This window comes from Ciconia boyciana, chromosome 3, assembly GCF_034638445.1.
Source record: "Ciconia boyciana chromosome 3, ASM3463844v1, whole genome shotgun sequence".
NCBI lineage: Eukaryota > Metazoa > Chordata > Aves > Ciconiiformes > Ciconiidae > Ciconia > Ciconia boyciana.
The window spans coordinates 27,829,581-27,848,673 of record NC_132936.1 but is presented as its reverse complement, the minus strand read 5'-3'; the positions used below and the strand labels follow the sequence as shown (position 1 = coordinate 27,848,673).

At 39.9% G+C, this 19,093-nt stretch overlaps 1 protein-coding gene across 2 annotated transcripts in view; it reads left to right on the top strand.

The window, feature by feature from the left end:
* Positions 1 to 748: 748 nt before the first annotated feature.
* The window catches only part of HMGCLL1 (3-hydroxy-3-methylglutaryl-CoA lyase like 1), an 85,707-nt gene continuing 67,362 nt past the window's right edge, over positions 749 to 19,093 (top strand). Inside the window, exon 1 of one of the 2 annotated variants that reach the window (XM_072855186.1) lies at positions 749 to 969. In XM_072855186.1, the coding sequence (XP_072711287.1) occupies positions 853 to 969 (117 nt within the window). In that variant the 5' untranslated portion in view covers positions 749 to 852. The remainder of the gene's footprint in view (positions 970 to 19,093) is intronic. The other variant, XM_072855187.1, reaches the window with a different exon arrangement.

The window sequence follows — 19,093 nt, the reverse complement described above, 5'->3', positions numbered from 1 at the left end:
CCTGAAAAGTATTCCATTTGCTATGTTCTAAGTTTCTGCTACCCAAATGAAAAGCGTAATGCAGGCGCGTGCATAAAGCCTCTTGTCAAAGACCAGCTGCCACCTGAACGGCCGAGCGAGCGGCACAGGTTTTATTCCGCATCATTTGCGCAGCCCCAGGATCCCAAGCAGGGCAAGCGGTCCCGGTGTCGAAGCAGCCCTGTCTCTTCTCCTTGCTCCTCTCCTTCCCCTCAAGCCTTCTGCCAAAAGCACTTAAAGCCCAGGCTGGGCCCCATTTCCCCCGGGTGTGCAGAGTGTCAGGAGGGATGCGGGGCTGGACGGCTGGCTGTCCCCATGATCGTGCCTCCCCCTCCGCCCCCCCCGAGCTCTGGGCCCGCCGGGTCCCCGAGTCTCCTCAGGGCTTTCTCCCCCACCCCCGCCCCGCAGTGGCAGGCTGCCGTGGCGCTGGCCAAGCCCGCACCGAAGGCGGACAGCCAGCGCCGGGGCTCCTCTGCCGGGCGCCCTCAGCGCCCGGGAAGGTGAGGAGGGGAGATGAGGAGAGGTGGCCGCCCCGCGGCCGTCTCCGGGCGGGCCGCCCCCGCCGCCGGGGCCCGCCGCGGCCTCCGGGGCGCGGCGGCGGCTGGCGGGTCGGCGGGCTGAGGCGGCGGTTGCCGCAGCAGCCGCGGGAGGGGCGCGGCAGGGATGCCGGCCCGGCGGGCTCCCGCGCTCCGCCAATCACAGGCGCTGCTCGGGGCCGGGCTGCAGCCAGTGGCTGCGGCGGGCGCGGGGCCGGCGGGGCTCCCGCGGGCCGGGAGGCTGCGCCGACTTTGCGGCTGGCTGCCGGGCGCCCGGCGAGCGCCCCGCTGCCGCGCCATGGGCACGGTGCCGTCGGCGCTGAAGCACTGCCTCAGCTACCAGCACCTCCTCAAGGAGCAGCTGTGGATCGGGGAGCCGGCCGCGCCGCCGCCTGCGGCACCGCACCCCGGGCAGGTATCGCCGGGCGGGGGTGAAGGGATGGGATGGTGCCGGCCCTGCGAGGCGCGGCCGCCGCCAGGGGGAGGCCGGGCCCGCCGGGCGCGGGGGCCTCCGCCGCCGCCCCCTCGCCGCCGCCGCCCCCTCGCCGCCGCCCCCTCGCCGCCGCCGCCCCCTGGCCCCCTCTCCGCCGCCTGGCCCCTCACGCACGTACCCTGCGGCCCTGCTGCGCCCTGCCTGCCCCCGGCCCTCGCCCTCCTCCCTGCCCGCCCCGCCGGCCCTCCCGCCGGCCACCGCCGAGTGTAAGGGCGTGCACGGAGGAGTGGGGCCTCTCTCTCATCCCCCCACGCCGCTGGGCCTTTCCTGGTCAATATTTCAGAACACGGGTGGTTTTAAACCATCTGACTGGTAGTGCACACACAGGTGGGCATCTGTAGTGGTGCTGGCGGCAGGGATGAGGCAGTGTTAAAGAAATCCACTCATCTGTGGTCCCCCCCACCTGTTATAATCCACTGTGTGAAAAGGGTGACACATATTTTGGTGAGGCCACAGTATCGCCCTTGCTCCCTGGAGTTTGTATTTCTCAAACGAGTGTGATGGGCCCATCTGCTGTCGGGTGGAGGGTCACTACAGCTGGAAGGGTGTGGAGGCAGAGCCGTCAACTCCTCTGGAGCAGCTGTACCCTCCTTTTGGCCTGGGGTGCTCTGAGTACCGATGGGATTCTCATGGAGGGATGAGTGAATGTGGTTGCTCACCCTCCTGTCTGTCAGCTATGAACAGGTATGGAGAGTGGCTGGAGGTAGTGGGGAGGGGGAGAGGAAGTTAGATGAGGAGGCATGTGGGCAAGTGGCCAAATGAAGACCATAGGCCGTGACTGTCCTAATCATGGCTTTGGAAGGAAAAAAATGAAGGAAAGGGAAAGCTACCAGTGGCTTTTAAGAGAGGCTGCATAAATCTGGAAGGACATTGGAGGAAGATGTCAATATGAAGTACTCAAAGAAGGAAATAATTCTGAGCATGACATTGCCTTTACTATAACAACGCACTTATTGTTGGGGCATATTGTGTCTGAACTGTCTTTCATTCCAAGTCTTACTCCAGTAATCAGTCGGTGCTTCAAATATTAAAAAACATGAGCCAAGCCTAGAACAAAATTGGTTTAAAAATCATGACTTTAAAAAAATGCACTTCTTGTTCATTGCATCTGTCTTCTGTTTTCTACACCTGTCAGGTATACTGGGGGTATACCTTCCATTTTTCTCCACCATCTGGAAGTGAAATTTTATTTTTAGGTAGCAATGTAACTTCAGAGGTGGGGAGATAATGAAAAATAGAATGTTCTGAGTGCCATGAAAGCTGGCAGCATTGTAATTTTGCTTATGATGATCTGGGCTTGATATCTCGAAAGCTACATATACGGAATATCCAAAGCAATACTGTTGTGAGCACAGAGCTTTGTATGGGTAAGCTCCATACAGCTTCCAGCTATCACAATTCCCTGAGAATAGTGTCTATCCAGCTTTGAATTTTGGGGAAAAAACCAAACATAATTCCTTCAGTTGTTTCTGTAAAAGTGGAAAAATGTTTTCTTACTGTAAAAAGAAGTAAAATAGAATGAAAGGACTTTTATGTATTAGGCATTATAATCCTCTTCATGTGCCCTTGCTACATTTTGCTGCATCATTTTCTTTCAAAAGATGGGAACATTTTTTAAAAATTCCTTCAAAATACCTTGATATACCACTTCATTGCGTCAGTCTCTGCCCCCATCAGGCAAAGCATCTGAAAGGTTCAAGGGCTTTTGCAACAGAGAGGGTTTGAAGTTGAAGACAAGTAATAATATCTTCCCAGAAAATTGTAGATCAAAAAAAAAAAAAGGTTTCTTTATTGTAATGGATGCCTGTAACTTTTGCTTCATTTTTGCAATGCTCTTCTTTAATTTTCATCACGATTTTTCTTCTTCCAAGGATACAGAAAGATGTCTTTCTCAGTAAACAGCAAACATGAGAATTTTATGCACACTGATGTGATTGTAAGCTGCACAGTCTGCTGAGCCCATTGACACTAATTAAGTCCAGAGCTGGTCACTGTTAATGTTTTAACATTTGCTTCTGCATTACCTCACTGTGATTTTTATTAGATGATTTTAATAATTTTTTTTACTTTACATGAATCTGTTCAAATTTCCATTTTTCTCATGTGGATGCTTAAACATTCCATAAAGCTTTTCCTTACGCTTGTGTGCATTCTGTACCAATCCTGTTCAAGAAAAAATGTGTTCCTCTCTGTGTGATCTAGAAAACGTACTAGCTCAAGTGATGGGTGTAAAAAGTGGGTTTTTTGTTTTGACCAGTGTATGCAAGACAGTTACGGGGGCACCACTGTAATCACATTTATGTGGGTACACCAAGAAGTAAAATAGGGGAAGGGGTTTAAGGTGCAAGAACAGTTTCCCAGAAATAATTTAGTACTTTCAAGGCTAGTGAAAATAAGGAGTTGATTTCTTGCTGAAATATTTTCAGGAGTTTTTCAGGATTTTTCTTTGAACACAAAGTAAAATATAGGTGTTATTAGAGTGTTGCTACCAGGGCTCTTGTAAAACTAAAATAATTCAATTTTGTCTAAAAATTCCCAAATATATAAGAATTTGGTTATATACTGTGCTGACGAATTTGTAAAGGTCCAGGTTTAACAATTTGGAGCTGTATCGGAGGCAAAATAATAGGGCCTAGAGTGAGTAGTGGGATGTCTTATTCTTTAATAGCTTTCTAATCAAAATAATGAGGGTAAATAACCTATATGGTTTAGGTTTAGAAAAAGGATTATATGATGTGGTTTCCATAGTAGTGAAAATGATTGGATTCTTAAGAGATTTTAAAGTTTATATAATAAGGAATAGAGGAGTAGATATTTAAATGATGTAAAATAGAGACAATTCCAAATCCAGTTTTTAATTACATTGCATGGCTTACAATATTTTGGAAAAAATAGAATTATTTAAGGTCAGAGTGTCAACTTCAGTGTAAATATTCATCTTCTGGCACTTTAAATCAGTGCATCCTACTCTACCCTGCAAGAGGGTAGTGGCTAAACGTAAGTAATAAGCATCTTCCTCTTAAACCCTTGTGTTTTAATGTACCACTAGCTAGGTGTACTAGGTGTACTAAAAGATATAGTGTATTAGGAGTATATTAGGAGTTATATGGTTTGATGTGGGCTGCCTACATCTACCACAAGCAAAGCAAAAGTAAGTAAAAAATAAAACTCCAGTCTCTTGCTCTGCTGGATGTAGCTGTGACTCTAGGAGGTGTAAATCTATCTAAAGAATGCTAAAGTGTGCTATGTTATCTTGTAGGATTTCTGCCACATATTTAGGCTGTCATATGGGATGCAATACCCAGAATTATTAACAATTGTTCAGTGTATTATCATTGGAAAGCACAGTGTACATTATTGTCATTTTTATTACTGGAGAGGAACACAAATTCTACATGCTAAATATGTGTAATAACAAACAAAAGCTTGGGTCCTCTAATTTAGACAGCTGACTTCTGTTTCAGTGCCTAGGTTGCAATGATTTATATGCTACATGCCTAAATATCCAGACCTAAAACACACAGCCTAAGATTCCCTCATCTCCTCACGGCAGGACACTCTTGGATCAAGAGGTGCACACAGGTGTCTTACTTTTGCAGTTTTAATTTGCTGGTTTAGATTTTGCAATATACTATCATGTTTGAAACATATGCTAGAAACCTCTCAAATTTATTTTAAAAGTAACTCAAGAATAACAACAAAACCCACAGTCCATATGACAGTTATGTATATTTGTCTTAACCACTTCTTGTATTTGATGGTTGATTCTTGATTCAAATTACAGCATAAAAAATGAGGCATATGGTATTATGCTTTTTGGGAGGAGAAGGCATGTCTGTTTTATTTGAATCTTTTAGCTCACCTCAGAGCAACTGATTTGAGACATACTATATTTCATGTTCTTTTTATCTCCACATAATTACACATTCCAGGAACAAATTCACATTTGCAGGCTCTCCTTAAATAACTATTTAGGCTATTTTCATTTTTTATTTAATTTATTCAGCTTAAGAAGTATTATAAAAATTTGCTGTCAACAATATTGCAAATGTATTAATTTATTATGACAATTACAATATGCAAAAAATACATCATAATTTACATTTAGTTTTTTTTGATCTGCTGGAAATTGCATATGAAGTGTATTTTTAATAGAGAAAAAAGAAGCTGGATGTTCTGAAATTTATATTGCAGAATTCTTGTTTCTTGACTTTTTTAAAAGGATGAAGTTATTTAAACATACTTAATGAAATCAGTATAGAGAAAGTATATTAATTGCATGGGGCAAAGATTTTGTATCCTTTTTTTTTTCCTCTCTCCTTTACCCACCATTCTTACCCCATTCTGTGTTTTCATCCTGAACTTCCAAGGTATTTAGATTTTACATTGTCTTTCATGTAATTTAAGCCTAAATAACTGATCATTAAGGACTTTGAAATTCCTGATTTCCAGCCCTTCATATTCCTCTACATGTAGAGGCCTTGTCAATACAAAACTCAGTAGATGGATCTCTTTCTTGACAATTACATCACAAGAATGGGACTTTTTTGTTTTGTTGCAGATTCCCAAGAAACATTTATTTTTTTAATGTTCATAAGATGTAAAGCATACAAAGTTATTAAAAAAATAAAATAAATGGAAGAATAAAGTGAAAAGGATTACTATAACTATTATTTAGAATTAAATTGTAAACTATTAAGTTCATATCAGCATGCTGTATCTTTTCTTGATGACTTTGGAGATGATAAATGACATTTGATACATGCTGATACTGAAGGTAGTAAATAAAATACAAAACCACATTCCCACTGAATTTAACTGGAGTAGAGAGAGTTCAATGCTGAGCTCTTTCCAAAATTTTCTTTGAAGTCAAGAGGAGTTTCCCCTTTAGAATATCCAGTCAGTAGACTCATGCCAGTTTTTTCAGCCAGGTATTCTTTATGCTGCAGAATAAGAGCTCAAGAATATTGGTGGATAAAATGTTGAAGAGAGAAGGTCCGAAAAGGCTAAGTAGTTGGTTTGCTAAAGGTGCCAAACAGGATGTTAGAAGTTAAGAGGCTGATAATAATAATAATAGACGATAATAATGGATTTGACAGATGGACCACTCGGTGGATAAGGAATTGGCTGGATGGTCGCACTCAAAGAGTTGTGGTCAACGGCTCAATGTCCAAGTGGAGACCAGTGACAAGTGGCATTCCTCAGGGGTCAGTATTGGGACCAGCGCTGTTTAACATCTTTGTTGGCGTCATGGACAGTGGGATTGAGCGCACCCTCAGCAAGTTTGCTGACGACAACAAGCTGTATGGTGCAGTCAACACACTGGAGGGAAGGGATACCATCCAGAGGGACCTTGACAGGCTTGAGAGGTCAGCCCGTGTGAACCTCATGAAGTTCAACAAGGCCAGGTCTTGCACATAGGTTGGGGCAATCCCAAGCACAAATACATGCTGGGCGGAGAATGGATTGAGAGCAGCCCTGAGGAGAAGGACTCGGGGGTGTTAGTTGGTGAGAAGCTCAACATGATCCGGCAATGTGCACTTGCAGCCCAGAAGGCCAACCGTATCCTGGGCTGCATCAAAAGAAGCGTGACCAGCAGGTCGAGGGAGGTGATTCTCCCTCTCTACTCTACTCTCGTGAGATTCCACTTGGAGTACTGCGTTCAGCTCTGGGGCCCCCAACATTAGAAAGACATGGATCTGCTTGAGCGGGTCCAGAGGAGGGCCACAAAGATAATCAGAGGACTGGAGCATCTCTCCTATGAAGACAGTCCGAGAGAGTTGGGGTTGTTCAGCCTGGAGAAGAGTAGGCTCCGGGGAGACCTTATAGCAGCCTTCCAGTACCTGAAGGGGGCCTACAAGAAAGCTGGATAGGGACTTTTTACAGAGCATGTAGTGATAGGACAAAGGGTAAAGGCTTTAAACTGAAAGAGGGTAGATTTAGATTAGCTATAAGGAAGAAACTCTTCACTATGAGGGTGGTGAGGCACTGGAACAGGTTGCCTAGAGAAGTTGTGGATGTGCCATCCCTGAAGCTTTCAAGGTCAGGTTGGATGGGGCCTTGAGCAACCTGGTCTAGTGGAAGGTGTCCCTGCCCGTGGCAGGGGGGGTTGGAACTAGATGATTTTTAAGGTCCCTTCCAACCCAAACCATTCCATGATTCTACAATAAAGTGTAAGTTTGCCCTAAATGGAGTCACTGACTTCTATTTCTTTTGTGCCATTGGATTGTAAATAGTGGAAAGATAACAGGAGCTTTTTAGTTGATACAGATTTATGCTATATTGTGATTATTATGTGGGTTTAGAACTTCATAATACAGCTGGAAATGTAAAGGATTTTACAGATCTTGCTCTGCAAATTTGGGAATTAAAAAACACACAGGAAATTTCTACTCAGACCCAACATCTGGTTTTGGTGAGATCCTGTTTTTGACTTGTCCCACCTCCACCTCCTTCAAAGCCTACATATGGGCACAGCAATGTTCATTTCCTCTCTTGCCAGCTCAAGGAAAAAGATTAATTTCAGACACCCCATGTATCAAATCATCATTTTTAAAATTCATACATCTTGAGATCATTCTTAATTCATTTTCTCATTGCCTTGGATGAGAGTGAAGATAAGTGACTTGCCTAAGATCAACTAGATCCAAATTTAATTCCTACTGAAATAAATGGGAATATTATCTTTACCTCAGGTTTTAATAAGGATTTTATTTAAAATTTGTGGATCTTCTAGCTTCTAGTTTGGGTAAGGAAATCTCACAGGTACGTCATAAGACTACTGTAAGACTTACCAGTTGGTCAGACATAAAAGTTTTCATAAAGCAAAATATTTACTGCTCCTAATTAATCAAATTTTGTATCTTTGAACTGTCTGGCAAGGTGACTAATTTGTGATCCAAGCGACTATAGAGATGACTGTTACTACTATTAGGTTTTTTTCACTTAGACTTGGCGTAAAGGTGGAATGTTGGGTATCTAGAATGAAGTTACACTTATTTTCTCTCAGTTTTAATGATAGGACCTTTTTTGGTGTTTCAGAGGAAAAAGGTAGCTCCAATTCTTGCAGCATCTGGGTTGGAAGATTCAGTTGTTTATTAAAGTGTGTGTTTGAATTTCAGTTTCTATGTGAATATCACGCAATGAGAAACTGGTGCAGTGTAGGTACAGTCCAGAGATAAAGCTGAAATGAGTTCTTGTCACCCTCTGCTCTTTCACAACATAAATATTTGAGGCGTTTAACCAAGGTGATGATTCTCTGAAATTTTAGCAATTGAGGGTTATTGAGATCCTTTGATGTGTCAAATGTGGAAGGAGTTATGTTTAAAGAAACTGTGGGGGACTTCAGAAAAGTGGTTATTTAGTACTTCAGGCTGTGTTGAATTCTCTTCTATTGTTTAGCTCTCATTCATTTAACAAAGGTGAAATATTTTCTTTAGCATTCTTCTTTTCCCCCAAATGTATATTTAAAAAGATAGATGAAGTATGAAAGAGAAATGTGTATTAAAGATGGTGTGTGGTTATTGTGAACTTGCTGGGGAATGTGTACCACCTTACAATGTGTGCCAATGCACATCATAATGCATATGTGGACCTTGACATACAGTATAATGAAGTACTATGCACTCAGTAAGGCTCATCAATTAACTGAGCCTCAGAAAATATTGGAACAGAAAAACATTAATTTTAAGAATGGGAATAAAAAGCTGTCAGGTACAAATTTGTAGGAAAAGGTTTTCTCTGGCTATCTAATCCATCCATCTTCTGTCACATAGAAAAACTCATCAGGATATTGAAACTTTGAGAAAAGTTGCCTTATTGGCTCATCTGGAATTTCTGAGATAAGAGCACGTAATATGAGGCCTGTAGCTTCATGATCAAAATCAGGCTGTCATACTGTGCTAAATACCAGTAAAGCTAATTCAGCATTTTTGCTTTTCAGCAAAAGGGAAATTACTGCTGTATTAATGTACACTTGTATAGCCCTTTTGGGGCAGAAATGTCAAAATGGTGCCCACACTTTAAAACTAAGTAGTGCAGTGGAGATAAAAGTTTTTTCTATTTTGTAATATGTTGATAGTGACATAAGTGGTAATGAATAATAAAAAGTTTATTAAATATGAGATTATGAATCAGATACAGACTTTATTTTTTGGCTATCTGGTCTTTTAATCAATCTCTCACTCCAAAGGAATCAGAAAACTGATAAATGCATGATTTACATCTCAGGAAAATACTTTCAGGGATAGTTTTAAGGGTTGCTTTTCAGTCTTAAGGTATTAGAGTTGGAAGTAATCGGCTCATGACTTTTCAGACTTTTACTGGGTTAGACATAATAATTGATGGCGAAGATTTTGATCATAGTTTGGGACAAAGTTCTAATGTTGCAAAAGATGAAAAAGATGCTGCAGGTGATAAGAAGGAAATTATACTTACTGTCAGAATGTTGTTGTAGCTGATATTATTTTTAGATAATTCCCTTGTTAAATGGAGATTTATTTTATGGTTTGGTGTAAATGAATGAAAGTTACTCCAATTATTATATTATATTTGAATTTTTTATTTGGATTAAATATACTTATGAGAGTGATTCTCAACAGCTCTTGTGACAAAAAAACCAGATTTATTACATGCAAAAACTGCTAAAAGGTGCATTGGTAAAAAACTGTGCTGGGTAGACATTTCTTCTTTGTTTGGCTGTTTTTTTGTCCACAGATGTTAGCTGTTTTGTATGGGAATAAAGGTGTTAGTTTATGAGTTCCTTGGAAAAAAAAGTTTAAAGGCTTTGAATGCATGAGATGTGTGGACTGAAGCGCCAGAGGACATTGGTGGAATGTTAGGTGAAACCCATAGGGAAATAATTCAACAGCAGCATCTGGAAAGGAACTGTATGTGGCTTTAGGGTTTACTTTTAATGCAAGTAGTTAAGATGAGATTAAATATAGGTGTTAGTATGTGAGAAATGGGGGAGCAAGGTAAGTGATGAAGGTATATCATGTGGAATATTGGGATTAGGAAAAAGATTTAACAGAATCCGCAGCTGATCACAGCTGAATTTTTAAAAGCCTGGAAACATAATTTAAATTGAACTATATGTTGGCTTCATATAAAGCAAAACAGCTTACATGAAGAATTTATTGGGGAAAGAGAAGAGAGAGGATAGGCAAGTTCCTTGGCCCTGCCTTGTCTCACTTTTGCCTGAATGGTATGAAAAGATGGAAAGTTAAGCTACTAAGCCAGCTGGCTGTTGGCTCTACAGAGAGGAATCAACTGGTGATTGAGAATTTTCTCTTGTCTCTGCCGTTTTTTGAAATTTATTACTTGATTCAATTGCCTAAGCACAGTTGTCTGGTGCTGTGTGAGATGCCCTAAGGTAGCTGAGATGGCTTATAGGGTTGGTAGATATCAAACAGGATTTATGTGAGACCTGTGCCCTCTGGTGCGATAGCTGGAAGTCAAGTGGGATGCATCTCAAATACACTAGGTGCCTGTAATTAGCCATCTGACTTGTGCCCTTACTACTCGGCTGAGTTGTTTCATATGCTTTTGGCCATTGCTGACAGTGCTGAGAAGTGGCTTGATTTGGCTGGCCATGCTTCATTGCTGATGCCATTTAAGATGCCCTATAATAACCTACTTTACCTCCAGCTGCCAAAAAAGGCAGCACAGGTCCTGTGTCCTACATGCTGTGTTTAGAGAACCTTAAGACATTATATGTGAATTGACTGTACTGGGATACCTAGCATACCTGTAGACATAAATGTATAGATACTTAAGTTCAGGTGTATTAAAGTCCAGTTGAATCCTGGCATTAAGAACATTTCAGGACATTTTGAGCTTAGTGAGTGGTATGGCTGGATTGCCATTTAGTCCCTAAGTATTATTATCTATCATCAGAGTTTAGAACAATCCTTTGGTCAAGATTATGTGTCATAGTAAAATGAAAGTACAGCCAATGGTAATACTATTAGATTTTTTTTTTACTTATTTCGTGCTTCGTTAACACTGACCCACTGGTCCTATTACCAGTTTTACAACAACGCACATTTCTTTCTCATCTGTTGTACAACTTATTATCCAGAATATGGAGGCTGAAAAAAATCTTCCTAAATGTGTGAAGTCTAGGAGTGGAAGCAATAAAAAATGAGGAAATCTCATGATTCATTTTTCCATAACTACCCTTAATCTTCTCAAATAGTCTGAAGTGACATGATCCCATTTTGTTTTTGTCTTTGTCATAGTTTCTGCAGTACCAGTCCATTTTCTTCTGCTTGTTCCAGTCCACTGTTTTCAGGTTTGCATGTTTAGGACATGTTAAAATCTTATTACATTACTATTTAATGTAATAAATTGGAAATTTAACCAGTTCAGCAGAAGCTGTGACATATCATTATAATATGAGTACTTTTTAATAAGCCTATAAAAGCTGATAAAATTTTTAAAATGTTTATTTTAAAAACAAGGCATTATATCTGTCTTTTTTCTAAATTTCATATAGGGAAAATTTTCAATAGGTTTAATTATTATCTGTTAAATGGGCAAAAAATGATATTGTTAAATATGCTCACATTTGACTGATTCCATTGTGAAAATGGAACATTTTTATAACGTCAAGAATGGTGTAGCATTCAAGATACCATAATTTCCTTCCCACTATTGGGAAATTATTATGGTAACACTTTGCAGATGTTATTTTTCTAGAGAGCTTTATAAATTTTACATTCTCCTGAAGGGTGAGTTGCCAACAGTGGCTAAATAAATAACCATTAAACTACTGTCATTTTTATCAGTGTCTTTTGGGAAGAGAGCTATGGAAAACATAGTGGTGGGCCAGCTGTACTTGAATTAAAGATTTCCTTGATCTTTTAGGCACTGCCTTTGGACACAGAAGGTGATTTTGATGACAATAATAATTGAGAATAGTTGATTTACTTCCAACTTTTTACTTGAGTTCTTAAAGATCTATGCATAACTCACTTCTATTGACAATGAGGTATTTGAAGAGACTTATCTGATAGGGTGGATGGGCTGGCTTGTCAATGTATTCGTTTCCCCCCCCATTGATATCCCAAAGCATTATAAAGGACAAATTACTTTCACATGTTGGTCTTGTAAGGATGATCATGCCTCTGCTTTTTCAATGTGTGTGGAAAAACACCACTCTTTTTGCCTTCTAGAATTCTGTCTTCAGTCTTGCCTGTAAAACACCATACACACCATAATGCTATTACCATAAATAATAGTAAAGGAAAGTGTGGGAGGTTTTGGCTCCAGTGTCATCAGTATGCTGTTGATCTCAGTTCTCTGTATCCTTTTCATCCAGCCCAGATGGCAGAGTATAATTGCTTTTCCAGGCTTTGACCAAGATAGGGATATGGATGAAAGCGAGTTGGCTGCAAATCAACTTGGTTAATGGAGAAATGCTGCTTGTTAGCCAAGGGAAGCATTTAGGGAACTAGAAAAAGGTAATGTATACACCATGTCCTGAAAATACATTTTTAATTTTTGCTAAAGTGACTGGCTGCGTTGGCCTCTTACTAACAACAGAGGCCTCCAATACCATTTATTATTAATGATTCCATTGTAACACAAGTCTAACTGTGGTTGTCTATGCCTCTGCTACCACCTGACTCTAGTAATACATTCCCTTCATCATTATTTTGCAAGTTATCCAAAATTATCTGTGACTACAGCACATCTGTCTGCTTTTAGGTTGCATGAACTGTTAGCTGTAATTGACACTTGTATTCAAACCTCTGTGATTCCACGTGCTCTACATTTGTTGAAAATAGCAACAAATGTTTTTTAGAAGATGGCAAGTCAAGTTGTCAGTGATAATTCAGAAAGTTCAGACTCATACAGGAGACTGTTATTTGACAGATTTGGTCTATTTTTTTGTTCAGTCAGGTTATGAATGATTTTATGTAAAATACAGACATGAATATTGAAGAAGGGTTTTCTTTGTTTTCCAAGATGTAAACAGTCTTTGGGCTTGATTTTATCCTTCTGCGTATTTGTCCTGTAATGCTGCTACTTTTTTTCAGAGCATCCAACATCATAGCAGAGAATTGGACGTGGTTTACAGTCACTCTTAGAACTAGCCGCTCCTTCTGTTAGACATGCAGTCCCCAATTCCTGAGATTTCCTTTTTGAAGGGCTGTCAGAACAGCAGTTTCGGTAGCCTGCATCTGCCTGTGGAATTTTCTGATCCACTGGAGCTTGCATTCAGGAAATTTTAAGCCATGACCACCAGAAATGTTTGTGTGACTCTCTACTGACATGTAGTAAGTTGTTGTCCTTGGCAGTATAGTTAGAATGTAGCATGGACTGTCATGATTTTGATGACCACAATTTAAAATGAGTAACTTTATGCAGTTCAAGTGTTCACATTTCTTACCTTTGCTTACTAAAGGGAAAGGCTTCTAGGGGTCTGTAACTATCTTCACATCATAATATTTTTTATAGATATTTTCCAGTATACTTTCACTGGCGTTGTTTAAATTGAGATATCAAAATCTTGAAGAACAGTAAGATTCAAAAATGATAAAATATGTAAATTAATAATCTAGAATGCTGATATTTATATGCCTATATTTCCTCTAAATATTTATTTATAATATTTTAAATAATACTAGTAATTGTATTTTATATAATAATGATATTATGTATGTTTCTTCATAATGATATTATGTATGTTTCTTCATAAATGTTTATATTTTGAATAGGTGGTCTTAATAGATTTTGCTCTTTACCATTATGTAAGGTGGGAAATACAGCTTTATTCATTTTCTATCCAGCATAGCCATTACTGCGTTCCTGAGACACAACCACCAGTTAAATTGTGTTCTATCATTTCACCGAATCTGTGCTTTGCGCAGTATTGGGGGTTGAAAGCAATATATGAGAAGTTACAAAGCAAAGACTTAATCAGAACTGAAGCTAAAGAATATAGGCTAGCAATTCATGGGTTTATATACTGCTACTGGGAAAAACACGTGCCCAGTGTAGTAGTTCAGTGTAGCTCTTCAGTCTTGGAAGAAATACTGTTATCATTTGTGTTCTCTTCAAATAATGGAGAGATCAAGAAGAAAATCTAGTTTATGAAGAAACTGAGAAGGTCATAAAGAAATACAGGATAATATTGTTGCAAGATCAGTATGGTAACCCATCTAATTTGTTTGACTAAGAGTAGTAGTTTCAGAATGTATTCCAAACCCACAACATGATAAAAAACCAATGAGGAATCTTTAAGCCTGTTTATTACTTCTGAACTTGGCACTTCGTCACGAAAGGGGAAAATGAGGAATAGTCTAAGAATGAACGTCAGTTTAGTCTTTGATGTGGTATGAAAAGTACAACAGAAAACAACTTTCATCCTCTCATGTATTTAAAAAGTTATTAATAAATTATTAGACCTTATTCTTATGTATTTAAAATAAAAGTGAAAGTAGACACCTCCAAACAGTATTCAAATATATGACTACCCTTTCAATTAAACAAAATTGAAAGAGCCAGGGTATCAGCTTATGTATATTCATAGTTCAAGCAGAGTTCACTTGAATTGATTATACGAGGCAAATTATATGTTGGAGGCAGCTGCAGGTTTTGTTTGTATCTCTGAGCAGCTAAGCACATCCACTGAAAACAAAAGGGTAAACTGCAAATCATAGAAAACAATATTCAGCAGGTGTTTCACACAAAGTATGTGAGAGTTGACCTCTTCTGATCTAGTATAAAGGAAAATAGTCTGAGAAGTGCGGAATTCCTTCTCTTATTCCCTCTGTTAGACTTCTGCAGACAGAGATTATGTTGATTTATTAACTCTGTAGCTCTTTTGGAAAATGTGCTATTTTGTGTTTGGCCTGAAAGAAATGTCCTTTCACACAGAAAGCAGTTGCTTATTTGATTTGATACATCTTGTTACATTTTGCTAAGACGTGGGAGATACTGTGAAATTGGTTTGCACACTTAGTACCCCTCTGGTGATTCTCTGTGCAGTAAGTGATTTAGCACAACCGCATATCATGCCTCAGTTTTCTCTTTTATGAGCGGAGTTGTACTTGTGTATCAGACAGAGCTCTTTTACTGTTAGTTGGATTTTGGTGTATTTTTTCCTGTCAAACCCTTGTTTGTTGATTGAACAAGACAGTATCCTTTGGGATTACTCTCATCGCATCTGATAGCTGTAGCCTCCACTGGGTAAGGAGATGGTGCAGCAGGATCAGAGAGAGCTAATGTGCAAAGCACTGACTTTCAGTCGTAGTTTATGACTGCTGCTGCTCTAATCTGGAGCATGTGGATATTACTGGCCTCCATCAACAAAGCTTCTACTTACAGTGCTAGCCATTAACAACTACTGCACTTTCTTTTTAGGTACAACTGATAGAAAGGGGCAAAGAGAGGGAGAAATAGGCTGCATTTTACTCCCAGCATGTATGACATGGGGTAAAGAAATGCTCAAGGAGTATATACCTGAAATGGATGTCAGGCAGCAAGGGTCAGATATTGCAATGAACCTCTAGAATAAGAAATTTCTCTCAGTTTGATTGTGAGGGAGCAGCAAGGGCTAGCAGCTCCCAAAGGGAGGGAAGCTGAGGGTGGTAACAAGGCTGGCAGGTCACTAGCCAGGGCCCAGTCCCACAGTAGCTAAATGAGGTGAGCAGGGTAGGCCTAGAGGTGGTAGCTGGGTTCAAGCAAGAGTCCAGGTCATCGAGCAAGTTTGTGGTGATAAGGGAGGTCCAAGGTTAGAGCTGGGAGTGCAGGTCAGTGAGTCAGGGTCAGGATTCGGTCCAGTGATGGTAACCAGAGTTGGCCACACAGCCCAGTGACCATCAAGCAGGTCCACAGTGATGAGAGAGGTCTAAGGTCAAACTGGAAAGTCAGTCCATGGGTCAAGGTCTGGGTCAATGTGAATGCTCTGTTTACAGAGGAGTTACAGGAAAACAAGGAGGCAAGTATTCAGTTGATCTGAATTGCTTCTAATGCGTAGATTGGGCAGAAGAACAGAAATCATGCCAGTTGCTCCAAAGAGATGCTCTGAAAAAGGAATTAGAATCCTCTTCATTGGACTCCTTAAATATCCATGTGCTACATGTTGCCTTTCATATACCTGGAAAGTTGTTGATGTGTAGGGTATCAGTTGGTGAGGGTATATTTTGGATTGAAGTGATCTGTTACAAGGGGTAATGTTACTCCCTCTCACCTATGTATTTATCTGTATCCCAGTTTTTCAGTGAGGAAGAGCTTAGAGGCAAAGATGAAATGCGGCAGCAGGATGGATTGGGAATCATGTCAGTGAGGAAGGGTGAAAACTTAATTTAGAATCATGAAAAGAATACATTGCCTACTGAGCTCTTGGAGGAACTAAAAAGAAGTTCCTCCAATTTCTCTTGATAACTCATTAGATTATATATAGTTCATTTAAGGCAGATGTCTGCTTGGGATTAAAACATCTGAATTAAGACATAAGTAGGTGTCTATAGCAGCTGAAGTTCATGTGGTAGCCAGTGCAGACCTAAGACAAGACTCAGTTGCCTAAACATAGGTGCTGTGCCATCTGAAACACCTAGGATATATGAGACATCCTTATGGGATAGGCATATCCTGTATATTGTAAAATGCACAAGAGACCTATTTCCTTCTGGAGTGGCATTCGATCCCCAAGCAGTTGTACAAACCTGGTGACTGAGATCATCAGCCACTAGGTGTGAAGCTTAGGAGGACCTGAATTATTCTTTATGTCCATCAGCTATAATAAAGCTCCTTCAGCTGCAGTGGGAATTTAAACATCTAGCATGCCTTTAGACACCTGCATGGGGGGAAGCATTTAGAATCTCAGTTCAGTTGCCTAACAGATGTGTCTAGTGCTATTTAAGATGCCCTGTAGTGTATAGACATCTTGAAATGAGATCTACAGTAAATGGGCAAAGTGGGACCCATGCCCTTTCTGAGCAGCACTTGAAGGCCAGAACTCTTAAGTCATCCAGAGTGACTCCAGGTAGGTATGTTTAGACAGCAGGAATGAGCTGAGGTTTCTTAACCTTGAGCTGAATACCACTCTTAAACCTTGTCTTCTGTAGCTTCGGAAGACCTATTCTAAAGGATTTCCAAAAGCAATAGTAATATATAGATGTTATTTTTGCTTTTTTAAATTTATAACTGTATGTCCATGAGTAGTGTGGTTAAGAGTGTGACTTGAATTTTCTAGTTTTGTGTAAGAATATTATTCTTAACACGGTAACAGTTTTTTACCTTCTGTGGAGCGTTCCCTATTAATGCCATTTGTTACCTTTTGAACTGTCAGTTCATCAGAATTCTGCTCACTTGATAGAACTCTTTTAATGATATATTAGTTTCTAATTTCTAAATAAAAATCATAGTTTTTTCTTATTTGTTAGTTAATATTATTTACACTTTATGACTGTTGTCTTTACCATTAAAGTCCTCTTTGTAAACAGGATTAGGTCAAACAACTGGCCACCCAACAGCATAAGCATTTATAGTTTAGTTGAATTCCTCTGTGTTTAAAATCATATTTCTTCTGTTTTCCTATGAATGACTTGTATTTTATTGTAAACATCCCTGCAACAATTTAATAAGTGTACTGGCAGATGATATTAAAATTTAATAATTATTGGAAATGACAGTAGAAATGTTAGAGCTATTACTTTATAATAGAAATCCCTACAGTGAATTCTCAGTCAGTTCAGATAATCTCCTGATATATGTAAATCACTACTCTTTCATGAGCTCATACAAGCCTTCTAATAAAGTTGTAAGCACATTCAAATTAAATTTGAAGAGGTGGACTAACATAATACCTGTAGGTTTAATCCCAGGTATAAGAGGGATGTAGACATACTGGATCAGATGCAGCAAAAGGCCATGAAGATGATTAATGGATTGGAGCATCTGTCATATGAGGAGAGGCTGAGAGAGCTGAGAGTGTTCAGCAGCCTGGAGAAAAGAAGGCTCAGGGGCATCTTATCAATATGTACAGATACCTAGTGGGGTGAATAAAGAAGACAAAGTCACTGACACGACAAGATACAATGGGCACAAACTGAAGTACAATAAATTCCATTTAAAGACCAGAAAAGTCTTTTTTACTGTGAGGGTGGTCAACACTGGAACAGGTTGCCCAGGAGTCTCCATCCTTGGAGATAACCAAGACCCAGCTGAGCATGGTTCTGGGCAACCTGCTTTAGTTGACCCTGCCCTGAGCAGCAGTGGTTGAACTAGATGATCTCCAGAGGTCCCTTCTGACCTCAAGGATTATTTGGTTTATTCCAGATAAGTTAACTCTGCATTTAACTAATTTAATTCTGTAATGATTTACTTACATTTTATATTTTACCCTCCTATGGATGATCTCCAGTTGACTGAATTCTTTTTTAAAGTAGGAAGTCCAAAACTAGACACAGGATTTCTACTCATTAAGTGGCAGGCTACTGTTTTACCTATGATATACCTGTTTATAGCCTAGGATTAGATTTGCCATTCATTTTCTTCTTATTTTTTCTTGAGAGCATGATGTTACTGATTCATATTCAGTTTGTATTTGTTTTCATATCCCAGTCCTTTTCTTACCTGTTTAGTCAGGTACTGTCTATCTCCTGTTAATATCCCAGTCCTTTTCTTACCTGTTTAGTCAGGTACTGTCTATCTCCTGTTTTACAAAAATCTTTTTTTTGGGGGGGTCAAAATTATTAAAATGGAGAAATAAGCATGATAGAATTTGTAAAAGACAACATGCAAAAATTATTTTAATTAGTTGGTCAGCATCAGATACAATAAGGATAGTCCTAAGTGTTGTGTTATGTGTTGCTTTTATTGGCATCATATTTATTTCTCTAGTATGTCAATGGAATTTTGAATTCCAGTCCTGTTGTCTAAAGCACTTGCAACTGCTTTGTGTGTGGTATTTCTATGTTATCATTCAAGTCATGAATGTGCAATGCTATCATAAGAAAAATTTACTTAATAAAAGCTTCTCAAGGGCTGATGAGTTTTTTTGCTAGTCATGGCCTGTTCCTAGCTACTGTTC